The sequence below is a fragment of the Oryzias latipes genome, chromosome 3, assembly GCF_002234675.1.
Source record: "Oryzias latipes chromosome 3, ASM223467v1".
NCBI lineage: Eukaryota > Metazoa > Chordata > Actinopteri > Beloniformes > Adrianichthyidae > Oryzias > Oryzias latipes.
The window spans coordinates 25,647,022-25,669,390 of NC_019861.2; the positions used below are offsets into that span (position 1 = coordinate 25,647,022).

General features: G+C 37.7%; 2 protein-coding genes across 3 annotated transcripts; both read left to right on the top strand.

Moving 5' to 3' along the window:
* Nucleotides 1-980: 980 nt before the first annotated feature.
* LOC111947159 lies at nt 981-8,060 on the top strand. Its single transcript, XM_023953557.1, has 9 exons — nt 981-1,250; nt 1,337-1,478; nt 1,573-1,718; nt 1,806-1,945; nt 2,049-2,211; nt 3,248-3,341; nt 3,433-3,502; nt 6,421-6,494; nt 6,577-8,060. Exons 1-9 carry the CDS (start codon nt 998-1,000, stop codon nt 7,496-7,498), a joined length of 2,004 nt encoding a protein of 667 aa, XP_023809325.1. The 5' UTR covers nt 981-997; the 3' UTR covers nt 7,499-8,060.
* On the top strand, nt 1,009-21,912 carry LOC101171817. 2 transcript variants are annotated; one of them, XM_023953560.1, is made up of 10 exons: nt 1,009-1,108; nt 13,510-13,683; nt 13,770-13,908; nt 14,004-14,149; nt 14,237-14,376; nt 14,480-14,642; nt 15,633-15,726; nt 15,818-15,887; nt 20,240-20,313; nt 20,396-21,912. In XM_023953560.1, exons 2-10 carry the CDS (start codon nt 13,524-13,526, stop codon nt 21,312-21,314), a joined length of 1,905 nt encoding a protein of 634 aa, XP_023809328.1. In that variant the 5' UTR covers nt 1,009-1,108; nt 13,510-13,523; the 3' UTR covers nt 21,315-21,912. The 2 variants fall into 2 exon arrangements, with proteins under 2 accessions (XP_023809328.1, XP_023809326.1); XM_023953558.1 differs by lacking the exon at nt 1,009-1,108 and having other exon boundaries at nt 13,073-13,683.
* The last annotated feature ends 457 nt before the right edge of the window (nt 21,913-22,369 follow it).

The following is a 22,369-nucleotide window of genomic DNA, read 5'->3' on the forward strand; positions in this document are numbered from 1 at the left end:
AGAACTCACCTGCGTCTCCTTCCGGGTTCCAGCGTCTGGGTCTATTTAGTTCCGCTAGTCATGACAATATGTCCACCATCAGAAAAATACCACAAGAACTTGTAAAAAAACACACACACAAAAACAATTTCATAGGAGTGGGCATTTAACTGTTATAATGCAAACTACAACAGTGGAAACACATTCTCTGGAAGAATAAAACACACCCCTTTATCAAAAGAATCTGATTTATGGTTCTCAAATTGACAGCCACTAGAAAAATTATACTTTTCTGACTCCATTGAGCCAAGTATGAAGTTTGCTGGAGGGTGTGTGTGTGTGTGTTTTTTTCTTACGATGCCTCATAGTTCCAGTGAACAAACTATAAATTCTTCAGCACAGCTGGAGAGTTATAGCATTTCCATGCTCCTGCATAGTAGAAAAAAATTTGAGAATGGCCATAAAACTCCCAGTGGTTCTTTTATTGTAGGAATAATATGTCAAAGTCATATCAAACAGTATGGAATGAGATTTCACATCAATTCCAATATGAGTAGTCAATTTGGCAAAATAGTGGCTCAAAGGTGTCATGAATAAAGTGTCTAGTTGGTGTGGCTATTTAGTTTAGTTGTTTCTGTGGTTTCGTATTAAACTGTAATTTTTGGTTGTTTTTGTCAAAGATATACAGACACAAAAGAAAATGCAGGCAGAGGTGAAAAAAACCCTCATAATAAATGTCATTTGAGAGGCGCGTCTGGCCTGTTCCTTCTTGTGCTGGAATGCTTTTGCGTCGCAATTCGTCAGAAAGTAAACACGCGTTGCTGTTTTCAACTCTCTGTTGATGTCGACAAACTTCCACTTCTTTAACGGATAAATTTACTCAACTTAGTTATTTTTTTGTTTTAGTTTTTTTTCCTGAGGTAAACTCAATTCCTTCGTGCTCTCTTCCGCGTGTGGAGCGCGCGCCTCTGACGGGAAGCTCTCCCTGGGTGCGTTTCCAGCTGCTGACTTCATCCGAATGAGGAAGACTTTTGACTGTGACGCGATCCCTACGTCCAGCCGTCGAGCTCGAGGAGAACGGAGGGTGTTTTCTTTTATTCTGACCAAAAACATGAACGGGATGGCGTATTTGACAATCTGGAAACAGTCGTTCCACCTCCATGGATCCATACTTGTCGCGCAGAGAAAAGGAAACACTCTAGTGTTGTTTTCTGCGCCATGGCTGTTCTTTTTCCTGCTTCTCACGGGGCAGTTTGCTCTCACTTTCGGTGGTAAGTATTAACTCGGTTATTTTATGGTCTTTTGTCCTAGAACTATTGGTGGGATCGCGTGATAATGCTGCGTTTATTCCTTGCAGGAGGCGAGAATGACGCGGAGGTTAACTTTGACTGCACCAACGACTTTACAGAGATGTTTTGTCAGTTTGACTCGCAACAACACTCAAACTGCACTGATCACAATGTGACTTTTGTCCTGATTGATTACAGCGAAACCACTGAGTTAGTTTTTCTGCCTTATTCCATAGAAAAATGACACTGTTTAAAAAAAAGAAAAACATTGTAGAACACGTTTGTTTTTGGTTTTTCTCTGCAGGAATGGATGCACTTTACAGCAATGTGACAAGAATCAGTGTTGCTGTTCTTTGAATATGTTGTTCGTGTACGGACAGAATCACCATGCAAGTTTGTGGAGAGGTGATAGAAGGGTTGCATCTAAAACCATCAGTGTAAATGACAGCTGTATGTTGAATTTTCTTCAAAACTTTCACATTTTCACTCCATTAATCTGAAGAAACTGCAGCTTTACTTCTATTTTTTCCTCTTTAGTCAAGCCTAAAACTCCTACAATTGTCAACGTGACTGAAACCAATGGAAATTTTGCAGTCAAGTGGAAGACAAACATGGAAGGAGTGAGAGATGAGTTGACTGCAGAGGTGACCTACCACAAAAAAGGAGACCCAGAGAAGGTAGGAGCCGAGTCCCTAGCGCCAATGAGCAGCTGATTATTTTATGATGACATAAAACTTCCACAAAGAAACCACATTTTTCTATGTTCCAATCCCAATACAGGTCATTTTACCATTAAAACCACCAATGGTTGATGGATACCAGTACTATGAAATAAGTGGAGGGAATTTGTCACTGGGAGCAACATATGTGGTCAGTGTTAGAAGTGTATCAGAGTGGAACAAAAGGCAGAGTGACAGCAGTGCAGAGTGGGAATTCAAGACCCGTGAGTGTTCATTTTTGGTCATTTTAGACTCCATTAGAAGATGAATAGAAATATTCAAGACCCACTCCAATGAAAACTTTTTGTGTGTGTTTTTAACATGCTCTTGTGGCATTTTTCCCATGATGAATGACATATATATATATATATATATATATATATATATATATATATATATATATATATATATATATATATATATATATATATAAAACAAGCTTAGCATTGCATTTTTGAGTATTTCTCTATTCAAATTGTTGTGAATCAGGAGCAAAAGTAAAAAGGCCATTAGAAAATTCTTGTAGCTGTGATAAAAGTGTTACAATCAGCAGGGCAAAAGCTCTCTGCTCTGCTCCATTCCAATGCATCCAATTGCAGACAAAGATATCTATGTCTCTTTGTTTTTCCTCATACGAGCTGACATCTGGCTCCAAACTGTATGGCTACGCATCTCCAATATTGCTCGCCATTTTTTGGCAACGTTAATGTTAGGTTGGGGTGTGAGGGGCTGTAAGCTTACGGTAAAGGGTGTAAATAAATAGATGGATGATATGAAATGGGGACTTACTCCACACCAACAGTTTTTCCCATAATTCAGAGGTAAATTTCTAATGAACTCCTGGCACTCTGCAGAAATGATATCCTAGAAAACGACACAGGTTTTTTGGAGTTTGGCTAAAAGTGCCTTAATTCTAATTAAAAGACCACTAGGAACACTTTTAAAATGGATCAAAAGATGACCACAGCGGGACTTAAACCTGATGTTTAACCTTTTGTAAGACTAGTAATGCAGCCAAGAGATAGGAAACACATTGAGTGTGACTCCATTAACGGGGATGAACAAACAAACAAGGATACAGTTGTTTACTTAGCTTTTACAAAGCTCTGAGTGTTATCTCTTGGGTCATATTCATTCCACTGGAAAACACAGCAAATGGATTCCTAATTGCTATCCATAACATTATAAAAACATCGTCATCCAGTTTTGCCATTTACTACTGAAAATTATAACTCTCTAATTGACTTTTTTTTTTTGCAGCCACTTCCCATTTTGCACAGGACGTTGTCATCATAGTCATCCTTAGTGTTGTTGCAGTCTTCATGAGCGCTGCTGCCTATATTGGTTTTTCACGGTAAGTCACCTAAAGGTTTGAGCACATTGAGTTCAAAACACCGTGGATTTGTCTTCTGTGGTTTTTAGCTCAAAGTTTTGTTTGATTTCAGGATTAAAACCAAGTGGTGGGACAAATATTCTGACCTAAAACTTCCCACCGTTTATTCATCCAAGAAAAAGGTGAGGCATTGATATTGGTCTGGCAGTTTTGTTTTCCCCTTTGAATTTTATTTTCAGACATCCCAGAAGTCAATATTCATCTCCTTATTTGAATGTTTACACTTCTCAATGTATTTGGATATTCAAAACTATTTTATAGACACATAAATGTTTCATTTTGTTCCATTCCATCCAATAATGGCCAGTCACAGTTGGGTTCTTATCTCAACAGAAACTTAGTTAGAATTCTCAATATTCTAAATAATCATTCCGGATATTCAAAGTGAAACTGTGGACGTCTGAACTTCAAGGTGGTAAACATAAGTGTAGCACATCTATTATGAACATGTAAAACAGTATTTATGACCAGGACAAACTGAATTATAGATTTCAGTGTTATGTATTTTATCAGGGATAGATATTTTTTTTATAAATTGCACCTTAAAAAGATTTTTTGTTGACATCAGGAGAGTTTGGGTTTTGTGACTGCTGATAGTTTTTTTTTGTAGAGAACTAGATTCACTGAACTGTCAACACTTGACCTGGAAAAGTACCTGCTCTGAGCACAACTTGTGATTTTCAGTTGTGACAGTCCTTGAAAGTCCCACTCTGATCATCATCATTCCAAAAGGTCTTTGGATTATGATTATGCCAATTTCATGCAAAAAACTAAAAACGATGTCATTTTTTGTCATAGTTTCTGCAGAGCGGCAGAAGTTAATTATAAAAACACCTCTGAGTTGTGGGTGGAACTGTTGGCACAACCCTGCCCCCCGCCCCCCTTCCCGTCACCAATAACCGAGAGATATCTATTTACACTCTCTCCTGCTAGCTTATTGACCTTCACACCTCCAACCTAAAATCACAAGTGCAACAAGAATGGCAAGCGATACTGAAGCCATCCAGCTGTACAGTTTTAAAACCAGACGAACGTGGATAGTTTTCTACAAGTGAAAGCATCAGAATGGCCAGAATTGTGGCACACCCAGCATAGTTTTTGCACCACAAATAAGCTTTTTTTCAAACTGTAGAACTTAGAAATGCAATTTTAAAAACTGAAAAACACAATTTTAATCGGAGTGGGTCTTTAAAAGCTTCGAGCTTATGGTTTGTCCTTCGTACAACTTCTCTATGTTAAATGACTTCACTATGTTAAATGACTCCACCCTTCTAAAGCTAATTCCAAGGCTGCTTTGAATGGATAGAATCACTGCAAAACCTTCGTATTTTCTTCCCTCTGTACCACCCTCACATGTTTTGTTTCTCTCAGCTGAAATTCCAAATATTTATCACCAGCATCTTCCCTAAAAGTGATTTGAATTAACCTTTGTCTGTTCATCTGCTGCTTTTGTTTTCTCAGTCGGTCCCCAGTCTTTCTTCCGTTGCAATGTTTCAGATTTAATCAAATTCAAAAGATTAAGTTGTCAGTTAGAGCCACTGCTTCCTCCTTGTCAACATTCAGTAATATCCTTCCTTCATCACTGGAATTCTTCCCCTACTACTCCCATCTTCAAGGTTCCTGGTGCAGATCCCAACAGTCTCAGTTATCCTTGTTGTATTTTCCTTATCCTAGTCTTCTTTAAAATATAACTGGTGCAGTAACTCTTGACCTTTTTCCTTTCTGGATGACCTCCCTCTAACAGCTGATCCTCTTCTCTCATCCTTCTTGATTTAAAAGGAGCCTTTAAGCCTTTCAGACTCCCTTTCTCTTGGACAGGCTAGTTCTATGTATTACTCTTACATTCCTTTCCTGTTTCAAATCTACCTGGCCACACTCACTTTGTTCAAGTACAGTCATTTACTTCCGCCACATACAGACATGCCCCAGGGTTTAGCCCTCGGCCATCTAGCTTGTCCCTTTTGGCTATACTTTCAATAGATATCACTTTCATTTCTGTTGTTATACAAATACATACATAGCCATCCTGCTATAACTCCCATCTTCCTCAAACATAAACGACTGCCTCCTATCAAAATTAAACTGTAATTTTCTAGAATTAAGTGATGATAGAACTGAAATGATCAAAACAAAATCCAGTTCAGCCAAAGTTTCTAGTTTTCCGGCTATGTTTTGATAGTTTCTCTTTTATTCTTTGCTGGATTAAGGAGTCTGGATGTCATTGTTGTCAGAATTTCATAATATATAACATTACTACATGTCAGGGGGCTAAACAGTGGTTAGCACTCTTGCTTCACTGCAAGAAAGCCCTGGTTTGAATCCCAGTTGGGACCTTTCTGTGATGAGCTTGCGTGTGATTCCAGTGCATGTTTGGCTTTTCTCCAGGGACTTTAGCTTCCTCCCATAGTCCAAAAAACATGTTTTATAAGTTAATTGAATTCTTTAGGTCACCTCTTGGTGTGTGTCGCCCTGTAACAGACTGGTGACCTGTTCAGGGTGTAACCCGCCTTCGCCCAGCAGCAGCTGGGTTGGCTCCAGCAGCCTAGAAGAGATGTAGCAGTCTCTGAAAATGGATGGATAACATCAACCGTCCGCGTTTGTCCCTTGTTCTCTACATCAATGGCATTCAAGTTCAAAGTTCCTTTTTGAGGGGTCTCATAAACTAAATGCTTAGCTATTATTATTAGTAATGTTAACAGTTATTACCCAACATTGGTAGGGTGGTCGATCTCCAATCGTAAGATTGTGGGTTCGAATCCCACCTTGCCCGCCCATGTGTCGAAGTGTCCTTGGGCAAGACACTGAACCCCACCTTGCCTCTGGTGGAAGGTTGGGACCGCCTCCGGTGTGTGTGTGAATGGCTGAATGGGACTGTGACTGTAAAGCGCTTTGGGCCTTCGAAGAAGGTAGAAAAGTGCTATATAAGTATAAGCCATTTACCATTTAACTCTTTATGGTGTTTACTTTCTGTAATGGTGACAAAATTCACATAAAAGAGCATTTCTCTGCATCAAATCATTCATAGATGTTCCTTTTTTAGATTTTGGAGCCTTCAGATCCCAGAAGTAACCCAGTATCTGTGGAGCACCACATTTTGGATGGTGGCAAACAGTTGTAAGTAGGACTCTTGTACCCCGAATGATATTTCCTATATTAAAATAGCCATCTGAGTAACATCTGCCCTTTCTTTTTTAAGGTCAGAACGGCAGTTCACAGGCAGCGAAGAAAGTGATGGGAGCAGCCAAGACAGCAGTGGAATCAGTGATTGCTCCTCACACCCGAGTTATGCGGAAACTGTTCAGCCCGATTGTAGAACTTTAAGACAAGAAGCTTTGGAAAAATTCTTTCCAAATGTGAGACCTGTTAGTCCTGTAACTAATAGGGACCTTAGTGAGGTCTTTAATGTCCATTTATGTGGTGTAACTGGTGCTCATGATAGTTCTGGATCATCTGGTGTAATCAATCCTACCTATTGCCCAGGTATGTCTGGAAGTCCTGATCAGTTCATGCCAGACCAGCCTAGGGTCTTAGAGAGTGAGCCTTCATATCATACCACAAAGTGTGACACCGTGACCAATTCCAGTCTGTCTGGCCTTTGCCCAGCCTCGCTAGATGTCCTGTCACCTATATCAATAGACATGTCATATCAGGGCACTAGTGGTTCACAAAAAATGTCAGTCATAGAGGATGATAGCCCATTGTCCCTCTCTAGTGGGATTGGCACAACCCCGCCTTTAGAGCCTAAATCCAGAAATGATGCTGACTCAGAGAATCCAAAGCTGTCCTGTGGCTCAGCTATGCTGGCTAGCAAGGAGGAAACTCGGTGTAACTTCCTGAAGGTGGAAAATGACTACCAACCTATCCAGAGGCAAGCGGAAGAGAATTCTTTGCTTTCACCAGAGAACTCAAAGGAATGCGAAGACAATTTGGAAAAATGTTCAGAGAAGTCAATGAGTTCCAACCCCCGAACGGCGGGGTTTGACTCCTTCCTTCCAGATTTAATCAGTGAGAGTGTTCGACATCAACCTGAGCTCCAAAAACCTTTTTTTTGGTCGCCTCCACAGTCTGGAGACATATCTATACCAATTATCACTGAGAGTGGCTATAAACCAGTGTAGCCTTTAACTTTATTATTTAGGGTAAGTCTAAATTAAGTACAGAAAGCTTTCTGTACACATACACAAAAGGTCATGCATTATTTCTGTATTGGTGCAGAAAAGTTACCAGTGTTCTGTATTTGCTGTTTCAATGCTGTGCATGTTAAAGAGATGTCACTAAAAATTATTTGAATGTTGCTGATGGTTGCTGTTATGTAAATTGCTAATAAAATGTATTATATGTGGGCTTTTTAAGCTTGTAAAGGTGGAGGCAAATTAGTCTTGTGCCCCTTTCCTGTGTTTTTCCAAGAAAGCATTTAATAAAGGAGGTATCAGTTCGTCATCAGAACTAAACCTTTTAGGTTTATGGAGTTCTGTGACAGACTAGAGCAACCCAGACAGACGTGCTTCTCTACTGAAATTGCTTCCTCATTGCTTTTTCTCTGGAGCTATTGACACAGTTTCAAAGAATTTTGCATCATCCTCAACCGCCATGTTTCCCTTATCACAACAGATATGCTTCAGTATTGTTGATGACTGAATGTTGCAATTAAAGCTCATCACTTGTCCACAGCAAAAAAAATATCATTTTCGAGCTGTTTTTCTTTTTTTAAAATGTTTTGGGGGAAAAATTTATTTCTAATACTGGATACAGAAACAATAGGATTTGGCAAATTAATCTGAATATAAGCCTTCAATGCAGAGCCACATTCAGCTTTTGGAATTATAAAAATGATAAATTGCAACAACATTTTAATTTAGTCCACAGCAAATGTAATGCTTATGATAAACCTAACTGTCCAAAATTTAATTGTCCTAAGCAGTGAGATAAAACTTCACAGATACAAATGATTATATGTTTTGAAACAGTGATCAGTCACTTTAAGCTTTTCTTTTATTCCTTGTGCTATCTTAGATGACCCCACCCTTACTTTGACGTGTTCTCCCTACCATGACACAGGTGGATAAAAGTGGAAAGATTTCATGTAATCCATGGACACCAGTGAAGATCACAAATCATTGAAGAAAAAAGGTTCAGAGCACTGTCTAGTGGGTCTAGATGACCCAACTCCCAATGTTAAAATGCCTAGGATAGCACAAGGGTTACATTCATCCATTTTCCAAAGTCTTTCAGGGTCACAAGGTCCCAGCTACTGTAGGGCGAAGTCGGGGTACATCCTGGACAAGTCATCAGCATGGGGAGACTATGCAAACGGCACACACAGAGGACCTTAATTGGATTTATACCAGCACCATTTCACTGTGGAGCAAAATCTTTAACCGCGACCACCATGCAGCTTGTTTTCGTTTATTTGAATTTTCCATTATAAATCCCCTTTCTAACTTGATTAAGGTCCAAGGGACTTTAGTGTCCCATTCACCCACGCACTCACACGCCCAGACTTGATGTTGGCTCTACTGCCAACCTGCAACCACTAGGTGACACTCATAAACAAACGCTTCAAGCGTTTGGCTGAGACTCAAACCCTTTAAGTTTTGGGTTTCCAAAAAGTGTTTAGTCCAGTTTTTTCACAGAACTATCATCTGTCTGTCCTGTTGTTGGGAGGAGTCATTTTACCCAGCCTCGGTTAGTTACCATTTGTTTGCATCTTTCTGATGCACGTGGGTTTGGGTTAATTTATTTGATTTGTGCGGTTTATTCCATGTTTGTGTACAATTCCAGAGCAGATATCATACATAAACAACAGATATGATTTACATGATTTGAAAGGGAGTGGGAGGAAGAAAAACTTATTACATTTACTAACATAAATAATCTGTAATGTATTCTAGAATGAAAGCAACACAACACTCAAAGACAAACACTTGAACACTTATTAATACCAAATATAATTTTAGAACTAAGATATATGGACTAATCACAATAACTCTAACGATTTGTATGATTTTTTTAGTAAGGAAATGTATGTGTTATGAAATGTATGTGTTGTTGGTGAGATAGGTACAAAAATAAATTTGTTTTGAACTTATTTTAATATGTGAAGCTTTAAAAGTAAAATATGATGAATTGGTTTGTGAATTTTGTGAAATCATTTTAGGTTTTTGTGAAACTTGTAAAAAATTCTTTTATGCTTATGGACCCCAGGAAGACTAGCGACCATTTTGTGGAAGCTAATGGGGTTCCAAATAAACAAATAAACACACACTTTTTCACAGATACACATACACCCCAGAGGGCAATTTCGAGCCAAATGACTTTTTTTTTAACAATGGGCAGAAGCTGGAGCACTTGAAGACAAACATGAATTACTTAATTATTGTGTAAAAAATAGACATAACTATTTAAGAAGTCAACATGGTAAATGCAGACCAGTTATCTAAAATATATGGAGATTATGTTAATTAAAAAAACATGTATATGATTAAAAAATAATGCTACATCAGTAAAATAGACATAACATTGTTTCAAAATCTTCATAGCATACATTGATCAAGTATCAAAAGTTAAAAATATGTGCAAATTATGTGTCATCAGGAAAAATCATGAATCAATTTTTTGAGCAAGTGAAGTAATATAATAAGAAATCAATCATTTTAACCATATTCAATAATTGATTAAGCATTTTTTTATAATAAACAAGCTTGGTATTCCTTCTTCTGCTGATTGACAGCCGTTCTTCTGGTTTTAACAGAATTTATTTAAGTTCTCTTCGCTGTTATGTCTGCAGACATTAAAAACATGACCTACATGTTTCCCATTTTATCTATAATCTGATTCTGAAGGAAGTTTTATTTTGGAAAACTACTGGGTTCTCTCCACCATATCTGACTCATTCTTGATGCATGTCAAGTGTCACAAATCCATCCACGACTTTCTTCATACGGCTGCACTAACTGCTAAATTGAAAACCCCCAAGCTAGCAAAGTTAACTAAAAAAACTAATTAAAGTTTCTTTTCATAGGAAAGATCCAGAGATGAAACAGAAGATCCTTCAACTTCAAAGAAAAAAAAAGCTGCATTTCACAGACAAAAACCAGGAGTCTTTACTCCACATATGGATTTATTGTGACTGTTGTTCCCATAGACCATAATAATAATGCATAATATTCAGAGGATGCTGCTAATAAAGTTGCTAAACGGTGGATTCACATCTTTGACTTTTTTTTTTGTATCTACAGTACAGACCAAAAGTTTGGACACACCTTCTCATTCAAAGAGTTTTCTTTATTTTCATGACTATGAAAATTGTAGATTTACACTGTAGGTATCAGAACTGTGAATTAACATATGTGGAATTATATACATAACAAAAAAGTGTGAAACAACTGAAAATATGTCATATTGTAGGATCTTCATAGTAGCCACCTTTTGATTTGATTACTGCTTTGCACACTCTTGGCATTCTCTTGATGAGCTTCAAGAGGTAGTCACCTGAAATGTTTTTCACTTCACAGGTGTGCTCTGTCAGGTTTAATAAGTGCGATTTCTTGCCTTATAAATGGGGTTGGAACCATTAGTTATGTTGTGCAGAAGTCAGGTGGATACACAGCTGATAGTTCTACTGAATTGACTGTGGTGCTTTATTCTTGCCATAATACAAAAAAACGAGTGGCTATCATGACTTTAAATAATAATAATAATACATTTTATTTATAAGGCTCCTTTCTGGGCACTCAAGGTTGCCGCACAACATGTATACAATATAAGAAATGCAATAAACAGTCAAAACAACAACAATTTAAATACATACACAATTAAATAAAATGTACATTAAAACATGAAAAAGTTATTGTTACAGTGAAAAGGCCATTTGGAAAAGATGAGTGTTTAGCTAAATTAAAGATTTTACGTTTCAACCACTGTGTCTTTGTGCGACGCAGAAAAGGTAAACGGATGGACTCTACATGGCTGGTTCCCACCGTGAAGCATGGAGGAGGAGGTGAGATGGTGTGGGGGTGCTTTGCTGGTGACACTGTAGGGGATTTATTAAAAATTGAAGGCATACTGAACCACCATAGCTACCACAGCATCTTGCAGCGGCATGCTATTCCATCCGGTTTGCGTTTAGTTGAACCATCATTTATTTTTCAACAGGACAATGACCCCAAACACACATCCAGGCTGTGTAAGGGCTATTTGACAAGCCAATTGTATTTTTCGCATAATCTCTGTAATCCGTAGATTTTTCTTTTAAATTAAATACAATTAAAAATACATGCATGATATTACTTTCAAACCAAAGATGAAGTGTTGGCCAATGAAGCAGTCTTTAACTGCCTTCAAAAGCAATGTTAATCTAGTCGGTTGATCAAGGGGTCCATCCAGGTTTTCAACCAACCTGTGATGTAAACACCAATAAATGACAAATAAACATCCAAGTCATGTTGCTCCCGGATTCTGTTCTTTAGACCAAATGGACTTTATAGGTTGGGTGTTTCACCACTCATTCAAATAGTTTCTTCACTTCTAACTCCTGATGATTTAAAGGTAAATATATGCATCCAGTGCTCATTAGAGTGGTTGAATAATGTGGATCTTCTATCACTGCCATCCTTTTGGGGAGGATTTCTTTAGTTTAATCAAAGTAGACCTTCCCTTAACATAGACCACAAAGATCCGATTCTCCCTCCCTGAAACTGGCCGTTTTATCTCAGCTCTTTAAAAGCTTGTTTATCCTAATGATATAATCGCCCCTTGTGGATTATGCAGATAATGCAGTTTAAATGATTCATCTGAAGAATATTTTTAGGAATAAAACAACTTTCTGAAATGCCTAATTAGCAGGTATTTAGGAATTATAGAAGCAAAGAAAGTATAAATTATAAAATTATGAGAAGACTCCATCCTGAATGAGTTTTATTTTAGTAACTTTATTTTCTTAAGATATGTCCATCATAATCAGAAAAATACCACAAGAACTTGTAAAAAAGACACATACACACAAAAACAATTTCATATGAGTAGGCCTTTAACTGTTATAATGCAAACTAAAAAAGTGGAAACACATTCTCTGGAAGAACAAAACACACCCCTTTATCAAAAAGAATCTGTTTTATGATTCTCAAATTGACAGCCGCTAGAAAAATGATACTTTTCTGACTCCATTGAGCCAAGGATGAAGTTTGCCGGAGGGGGTGTGTTTTTTTTTCTTACGATGCCTCATAGTTCCAGTGAACAAAACTATAAATTCTTCAGCACAGCAAGAGATTTCTGTCATTTCCATGCTCCTGTATAGTAAAAAAAAAATTGGCCCCTTTCCTGTTACCAACATGTCTGTTCAACAAAACAAGCCCCATAAAGGTATGGCTGAGACATTTGTGTGGAAGAACACAAGTTCTGACCTCATAACAGAACACTTTTGGAAATGATTAAAACAAAGTGATTATCACCTGATCTCACAAATGTTCTTTAGAAAGAACAGATAAACGTTTCCATAAAACTCCCAGTGGTTCTTTTATTGTAGGAATAATATGTCAACGTCATATCAAACAGTATGGAATGAGATTTCACATCAATTCCAATATGAGTAGTCAATTAGGCAAAATAGTGGCTCAAAGGTGTCATGAATAAAGTGTCTAGTTGGTGTGGCTATTCAGTTTAGTTGTTTCTGTGGTTTCGTATTAAACTGTAATTTTTGGTTGTTTTTGTCAAAGATATACAGACACAAAAGAAAATGCAGGCAGAGGTGAAAAAAACCCTCATAATAAATGTCATTTGAGAGGCGCGTCTGGCCTGTTCCTTCTTGTGCTGGAATGCTTTTGCGTCGCAATTCGTCAGAAAGTAAACACGCGTTGCTGTTTTCAACTCTCTGTTGATGTCGACAAACTTCCACTTCTTTAACGGATAAATTTACTCAACTTAGTTATTTTTTTGTTTTAGTTTTTTTCCTGAGGTAAACTCAATTCCTTCGTGCTCTCTTCCGCGTGTGGAGCGCGCGCCTCTGACGGGAAGCTCTCCCTGGGTGCGTTTCCAGCTGCTGACTTCATCCGAATGAGGAAGACTTTTGACTGTGACGCGATCCCTACGTCCAGCCGTCGAGCTCGAGGAGAACGGAGGGTTTTTTCTTTTATTCTGACCAAAAACATGAACGGGATGGCGTATTTGACAATCTGGAAACAGTCGTTCCACCTCCATGGATCCATACTTGTCGCGCAGAGAAAAGGAAACACTCTAGTGTTGTTTTCTGCGCCATGGCTGTTCTTTTTCCTGCTTCTCACGGGGCAGTTTGCTCTCACTTTCGGTGGTAAGTATTAACTCGGTTATTTTATGGTCTTTTGTCCTAGAACTATTGGTGGGATCGCGTGATAATGCTGCGTTTATTCCTTGCAGGAGGCGAGAATGACGCGGAGGTTAACTTTGACTGCACCAACGACTTTACAGAGATGTTTTGTCAGTTTGAGCAACAACACTCAAACTGCACTGATCACAATGTGACTTTTGTCCTGATTGATTACAGCGAAACCACTGAGTTAGTTTTTCCTGCCTTATTCCATAGAAAAATGACACTGTTTAAAAAAAAGAAAAACATTGTAGAACACGTTTGTTTTTGGTTTTTCTCTGCAGGAATGGATGCACTTTACAGCAATGTGACAAGAATCAGTGTTGCTGTTCTTTGAATATGTTGTTTGTGTACGGAGAGAATCACAATGCAAGTTTGTGGAGAGGTGATAGAAGGGTTGCATCTAAAACCATCAGTGTAAATGACAGCTGTATGTTGAATTTTCTTCAAAACTTTCACATTTTCACTCCATTAATCTGAAGAAACTGCAGCTTTACTTCTATTTTTTCCTCTTTAGTCAAGCCTAAAACTCCTACAATTGTCAACGTGACTGAAACCAATGGAAATTTTGCAGTCAAGTGGAAGACAAACATGGAAGGAGTGAGAGATGAGTTGACTGCAGAGGTGACCTACCACAAAAAAGGAGACCCAGAGAAGGTAGGAGCCGAGTCCCTAGCGCCAATGAGCAGCTGATTATTTTATGATGACATAAAACTTCCACAAAGAAACCACATTTTTCTATGTTCCAATCCCAATACAGGTCATTTTACCATTAAAACCACCAATGGTTGATGGATACCAGTACTATGAAATAAGTGGAGGGAATTTGTCACTGGGAGCAACATATGTGGTCAGTGTTAGAAGTGTATCAGAGTGGAACAAAAGGCAGAGTGACAGCAGTGCAGAGTGGGAATTCAAGACCCGTGAGTGTTTATTTTTGGTCATTTTAGACTCCATTAGAAGATGAATAGAAATATTCAAGACCCACTCCAATGAAAACTTTTTGTGTGTGTTTTTAACATGTTCTTGTGGCATTTTTCCCATGATGGATGGCATATATATATATATATATATATATATATATATATATATATATATATATATATATATATATATATATATATATATATATATATATACATATAAACAAGCTTATAGCCTATTCAAATTGTTGTGAATCAGGAGCAAAAGTAAAAAGGCCATTAGAAAAATCTTGTAGCTGTGATAAAAGTGTTACAATCAGCAGGGCAATGCATCCAATTGCAGACAAAGATATCTATGTCTCTTTGTTTTTCCTCATACGAGCTGACATCTGGCTCCAAACTGTACTGCTACGTACCTCCAATATTGCTCGGCATTTTTTGGCGACGTTAATGTTAGGTTGGGGTGTGAGGGGCCGTAAGCTTACGGTAAAGGGTGTAAATAAATAGATGGATGATATGAAATGGGGACTTACTCCACACCAACAGTTTTTCCCATAATTCAGAGGTGAATTTCTAATGAACTCCTGGCACTCTGCAGAAATGATATCCTAGAAAGCGACACAGGTTTTTGGGAGTTTGGCTAAAAAGTGCCTTAATTCTAATTAAAATGGATCAAAAGATGACCAGAGCGGGACTTAAACTTGATGTTTAACCTTTTGTAAGACTAGAAATGCAGCCAAGAGATAGGAAATAACTGCACATTGAGTGTGACTCCATTAACGGGGATGAACAAACAAACAAGGATGCAGTTGTTTACTTAGCTTTTACAAAGCTCTGAGTGTTATCTCTTGGGTCATATTCATTCCACTGGAAAACACAGCAAATGGATTCCTAATTGCTATCCATAACATTATAAAAACATCGTCATCCAGTTTTGCCATTTACTACTGAAAATTAAAACTCTCTAATTGACTTTTTTTTTTTTTGCAGCCACTTCCCATTTTGCACAGGACGTTGTCATCATAGTCATCCTTAGTGTTGTTGCAGTCTTCATGAGCGCTGCTGCCTATATTGGTTTTTCACGGTAAGTCACCTAAAGGTTTGAGCACATTGAGTTCAAAACACCGTGGATTTGTCTTCTGTGGTTTTTAGCTCAAAGTTTTGTTTGATTTCAGGATTAAAACCAAGTGGTGGGACAAATATTCTGACCTAAAACTTCCCACCGTTTATTCATCCAAGAAAAAGGTGAGGCATTGATATTGGTCTGGCAGTTTTATTTTCACTTTGAATTTTATTTTCAGACATCCCAGAAGTCAATATTCATCTCCCTATGTGAATGTTTACACTTCTCAATGTATTTGGATATTCAAAACTATTTTATAGACACATAAATGTGTCATTTTGTTCCATTGTATTTGAAATTTAAATAATGGCCAGTCACAGTTGGGTTCTTATCTCAACAGAAACTTAGTTAGAATTCTCAATATTCTAAATAATCATTCCGGATATTCAAAGTGAAACTGTGGACGTCTGAACTTCAAGGTGGTAAACATAAGTGTTGCACATCTATTATGAACATGTAAAACAGTATTTATGACCAGGACAAACTGAATTACTGATTTCAGTGTTATGTATTTAATCAGGGATAGATATTTTTTTTATAAATTGCACCTAAAAAAGGTTTTTTGATGACATCAGGAGAGTTTGGGTTTTGTGACTGCTGATAGTTTTTTTTTGTAGAGAACTAGATTCACTGAACTGTCAACACTTGACCTGGAAAAGTACCTGCTCTGAGCACAACTTGTGGTTTTCAGTTGTGACATTCCTTGAAAGTCCCACTCTGATCATCATCATTTGATCTTTTTTTAAAACATTCCCAGAGGTCTGTAGATTATGATTATGCCAATTTCAGGCAAAATCCTTTAAACTGTGTCATTTTATGTCATAGTTTCTGCAGAGCGGCAGAAGTTAATTAGAAAATCAGCTCTGAGTTGTGGGTAGAACTGTTGGCACAGAAACCCTGTCCCCCCTTCCTGTCACCAATAACCGAGAGATATCTATTTACACTCTCCGGTAACACTTTATATTAAGATTCCTTAACAAGCTTTGTTAACACATTTACAAGCATTATAAATGAATTTATAGGGTGTTAGTAAGACATTTATTAGTACAATAAGTCTAATAAGGTTTATTAAATTACTTAGTTAACACATTTACAAGCATTATTATTAGGATGTTTTCAAGATGCTAATGATGCATTTACTGATATTATAGGTGCCTAACAAATGTGTCAGTGTTAATAAGCTTAATAAGATTTATTAACAACCTTTGTTAACAAATTAAGAAGTATTATTATTGTTTGGGGTTCTTGTAAGATATTTATTAGCATTATAGATGTCTCACACAAGCCTAAGTGCTCATAAGCTTAATAAGTTTTATTAACTATCTTAAAAAATTAATAGGCTTTATTTATGTGTCATATGCTAGTAAGATATTTATTAGCATTATAGATGTCTTGCAAATTCCTGAAAGTGTTAATAAGATTTATTAACATCTAAAGTCAGACCATTGTCTTCTAAATCCATATTACTAAACTGCTTATAAGCTTTACAAATGTATTAATTAACTTTGTTAATAGTTTATTAATTGTTTTGCAGCACCTCATCTAAAGTGTGGACGTTTTTTAGCACAAACAACCACAAAGCATAAAGATTGTAAAAAGAACTTTATGACATTAAAACAGATTAAACATACACAAATCGTTCTGTAAAAGATATATAATAATTTAATTCAGACAAATAATTTTTTTTTAAAAACATATAGACTGGTGTTGAATGACTAGCATCATAGCTAATAACGATAAAGTATTAGCATCTATCCTGAGTGAAACATTCATTGCAAATCCCATCACCAGCAGACAATTCTCTGCATTCAATGCCAACTGCATTCAACCACTGTTGCCTTGCTTCAAAGTCCACAAGAAAGTTGCACAAGCCAGTCATTTTTGAAGAACGAAGACAATAAACCTACAGGAGCCATGCTAAAGCTAACACGCTAAGGACAGACCGGTACAGAATCAAAGATGGGCGGGGCTTTTTTCGTCACCTGTGTGAAAGCAAAGTCTAAGAGGCCATTCAATTGGCTGAAATCGAGCACGCCTGTTTTGCTGATGAGTTTGATTGACAGATTCCTTAGCCAATGGTGACATTAGTTAACCTGCCCATCTTTGATTCCTTTCATAATCAAAGATGGGCAGGTTAGCGTGTTAGCTTTAGCATGGCTCCTGTAGGTTTATTGTCTTCGTTCTTCAAAAATGACTGGTGTTGAAAAACAATTAATAAACTATTAAAAAAGTTAATTAATACATTTGTAAAGCTTATAAGCAGTTTAGTAATATGGATTTAGAAGACAATGGTCTGACTTTAGATGTTAATAAATCTTATTAACACTTTCAGGAATTTGCAAGACATCTGTAATGCTAAGAAATATCTTATTAGCATCTGACACATTAATAAAGCCTATTAATTTGTTGAGTTAGTTAATAAAACTTATTAAGCTTATGAACACTTAGGCTTGTGTCAGGCATCTATAATGCTAATAAATATCTTACTAGAACCCCAAACAATAATAATACTTCTTAATTTGTTAACAAAGGTTGTTAATAAATCTTATTAAGCTTATTAACACTGACACATTTGTTAGGCACCTATAATATCAGTAAATAAAAAACACAATTTTAATCGGAGTGGGTCTTTAAAAGCTTCGAGCTTATGGTTTGTCCTTCGTACAACTTCTCTATGTTAAATGACTTCACTATGTTAAATGACTCCACCCTTCTAAAGCTAATTCCAAGGCTGCTTTGAATGGATAGAATCACTGCAAAACCTTCGTATTTTCTTCCCTCTGTACCACCCTCACATGTTTTGTTTCTCTCAGCTGAAATTCCAAATATTTATCACCAGCATCTTCCCTAAAAGTGATTTGAATTAACCTTTGTCTGTTCATCTGCTGCTTTTGTTTTCTCAGTCGGTCCCCAGTCTTTCTTCCGTTGCAATGTTTCAGATTTAATCAAATTCAAAAGATTAAGTTGTCAGTTAGAGCCACTGCTTCCTCCTTGTCAACATTCAGTAATATCCTTCCTTCATCACTGGAATTCTTCCCCTACTACTCCCATCTTCAAGGTTCCTGGTGCAGATCCCAACAGTCTCAGTTATCCTTGTTGTATTTTCCTTATCCTAGTCTTCTTTAAAATATAACTGGTGCAGTAACTCTTGACCTTTTTCCTTTCTGGATGACCTCCCTCTAACAGCTGATCCTCTTCTCTCATCCTTCTTGATTTAAAAGGAGCCTTTAAGCCTTTCAGACTCCCTTTCTCTTGGACAGGCTAGTTCTATGTATTACTCTTACATTCCTTTCCTGTTTCAAATCTACCTGGCCACACTCACTTTGTTCTAGTACAGTCATTTACTTCCGCCACATACAGACATGCCCCAGAGTTTAGCCCTCGGCCATCTAGCTTGTCCCTTTTGTCTATACTTTCAGTATCAGAATCATACAATATATACAATTATACAAATACATACATACCCATCCTGCTACAACTCCCATCTTCCTCAAACATAGACGACTGCCTCCTATCAAAATTAAACTGTAATTTTCTAGAATTAAGTGATGATAGAACTGAAATGATCAAAACAAAATCCAGTTCAGCCAAAGCTTCTAGTTTTCCGGCTATCTTTTGATAGTTTCTCTTTTATTCTTTGCTGGATTAAGGAGTCTGGATGTCATTCTTGTCAGAATTTCATAATAATATAACATTACTACATGTCAGGGGGCTAAACATTGGTTAGCACTCTTGCTTCACTGCAAAAAGGCTCTGGTTTGAATCCCAGTAGGGACCTTTCTGTGATGAGCTTGCGTGTGATTCCCGTGCATGTTTGGCTTTTCTCCAGGGACTTTAGCTCCCTCCCATAGTCCAAAAAACATGTTTTATAAGTTAATTGAATTCTTTAGGTCACCTCTTGGTGTGTGTCGCCCTGTAACAGACTAGTGACCTGTTCAGGGTGTAACCCGCCTTCGCCCAGCAGCAGCTGGGTTGGCTCCAGCAGCCTAGAAGAGATGTAGCGGTCTCTGAAAATGGATGGATAACATCAACCGTCCGCGTTTGTCCCTTGTTCTCTACATCAACGTCATTCAAGTTCAAAGTTCTTTTTTGAGGGGTCTCATAAACTAAATTAGTAATGTTAACAGTTATTATTACTACCCAACATTTGTAGGGTGGTCGATCTCCAATCGTAAGATTGCGGGTTGGAATCCCACCTTGCCTGCCCATGTGTCGAAGTGTCCTTGGGCAAGACACTGAACCCCACCTTGCCTCTGGTGGAAGGGTGGGACCGCCTCCGGTGTGTGTGTGAATGGCTGAATGGGACTGTGACTGTAAAGCGCTTTGGGCCTTCGAAGAAGGTAGAAAAGTGCTATATAAGTATAAGCCATTTACCAATTAACTCTTTATGGTGTTTACTTTCTGTAATGGTGACAAAATTCACATAAAAGAGCATTTCTCTGCATTAAATCATTCATAGATGTTCCTTTTTTAGATTTTGGAGCCTTCAGATCCCAGAAGTAACCCAGTATCTGTGGAGCACCGCATTTTGGATGGTGGCAAACAGTTGTAAGTAGGACTCTTGTACCCCGAATGATATTTCCTATATTAAAATAGCCATCTGAGTAACATCTGCCCTTTCTTTTTTAAGGTCAGAACGGCAGTTCACAGGCAGCGAAGAAAGTGATGGGAGCAGCCAAGACAGCAGTGGAATCAGTGATTGCTCCTCACACCCGAGTTATGCGGAAACTGTTCAGCCCGATTGTAGAACTTTACGACAAGAGGCTTTGGAAAAATTCTTTCCAAATGTGAGACCTGTTAGTCCTGTAACTAATAGGGACCTTAGTGAGGTCTTTAATGTCCATTTATGTGGTGTAACTGGTGCTCATGATAGTTCTGGATCATCTGGTGTAATCAATCCTACCTATTGCCCAGGTATGTCTGGAAGTCCTGATCAGTTCATGCCAGACCAGCCTAGGGTCTTAGAGAGTGAGCCTTCATATGATACCACAAAGTGTGACACCTTGACCAATTCCAGTCTGTCTGGCCTTTGCCCAGCCTCGCTAGATGTCCTGTCACCTATATCAATAGACATGTCATATCAGGGCACTAGTGGTTCACAAAAAATGTCAGTCATAGAGGATTATAGCCCATTGTCCCTCTCTAGTGGGACTTGCACAACCCCGCCTTTAGAGCCTGAATCCAGAAATGATGCTGACTCAGAGAATCCAAAGCTGTCCTGTGGCTCAGCTTTGCTGGCCAGTAATGAGGAAACTCAGTGTAACTTACTTAGGGTGGAAAATGACTACCAACCTATCCAGAGGCAAGAGTTGAATTCTTTGCTTTCACCAGAGAACTCAAAGGAATGCGAAGACAATTTGGAAAAATGTTCAGAGAAGTCAATGAGTTCCAACCCCAGAACGGCGGGGTTTGACTCCTTCCTTCCAGATTTAATCAGTGAGAGTGTTCGACGTCAACCTGAGCTCCAAATACCTTTTTTTTGGTCGCCTCCACAGTCTGGAGACATATCTATACCAATTATCACTGAGAGTGGCTATAAACCAGTGTAGCCTTTAACTTTATTATTTAGGGTAAGTCCAAATTAAGTACAGAAAGCTTTCTGTACACATACACAAAAGGTCATGCATTATTTCTGTATTGGTGCAGAAAAGTTACCAGTGTTCTGTATTTGCTGTTTCAATGCTGTGCATGTTAAAGAGATGTCACTAGAAATTATTGAATGTTGCTGATGGTTGCTGTTATGTAAATTGCTAATAAAATGTATTATATGTGGGCTTTTTAAGCTTGTAAAGGTGGAGGCAAATTAGTCTTGTGTCCCTTTCCTGTGTTTTTCCAAGAAAGCATTTAATAAAGGAGGTATCAGTTCGTCATCAGAACTAAACCTTTTAGGTTTATGGAGTTCTGTGACACACTAGAGCAACCCAGACAGACGTGCTTCTCTACTGAAATTGCTTCCTCATTGCTTTTTCTCTGGAGCTATTGACACAGTTCCAAAGAATTTTGCGTCATCCTCAACCACCATGTTTCCCTTATCACAACAGATATGCTTCAGTCATGTTGTTGACTGAATGTTGCATTTAAAGCTCATCACTTGTAAAAATAAACAAAATAAAATAAAAAGTCTTCAAATAAAAGTTAAAAAAAACATGTTGAGATTCTTTTCTTTTTTTTTTAAATGTTGTTTTAGTTGAAACAGTCATTTCTAACACTGGATACAGAAACAATGGGATTTGAAAAATTAATCTGAATATAAGCCTTCAATGCAGAGCCACATTCAGTTTTTGGAGTAATAAAAATGATAAATTGCAATAAAATTTTATTTAGTCTATAACAAATGTAATGCTGTTGATAGCCCTAACTGTCCAAAATTTAATTGTCCAAAGCAGTGAGATAAAACTTCACAGATAAAAATGATTATACTTTTTTAACCTGTCATCAGTCACTTTAAGCTTTTCTTCAGTCACTTTAAGCCTATGCAAGCTACTGTAGGGCGAAGTCGGGGTACACCTTGGACAGGTCATCAGCATGTCACAGCAATTTAGACGTACCAGTTAAACTATGAATCATGATTTTAGACTGTGGGAGGAAGCTGGGGAGCCCAAAC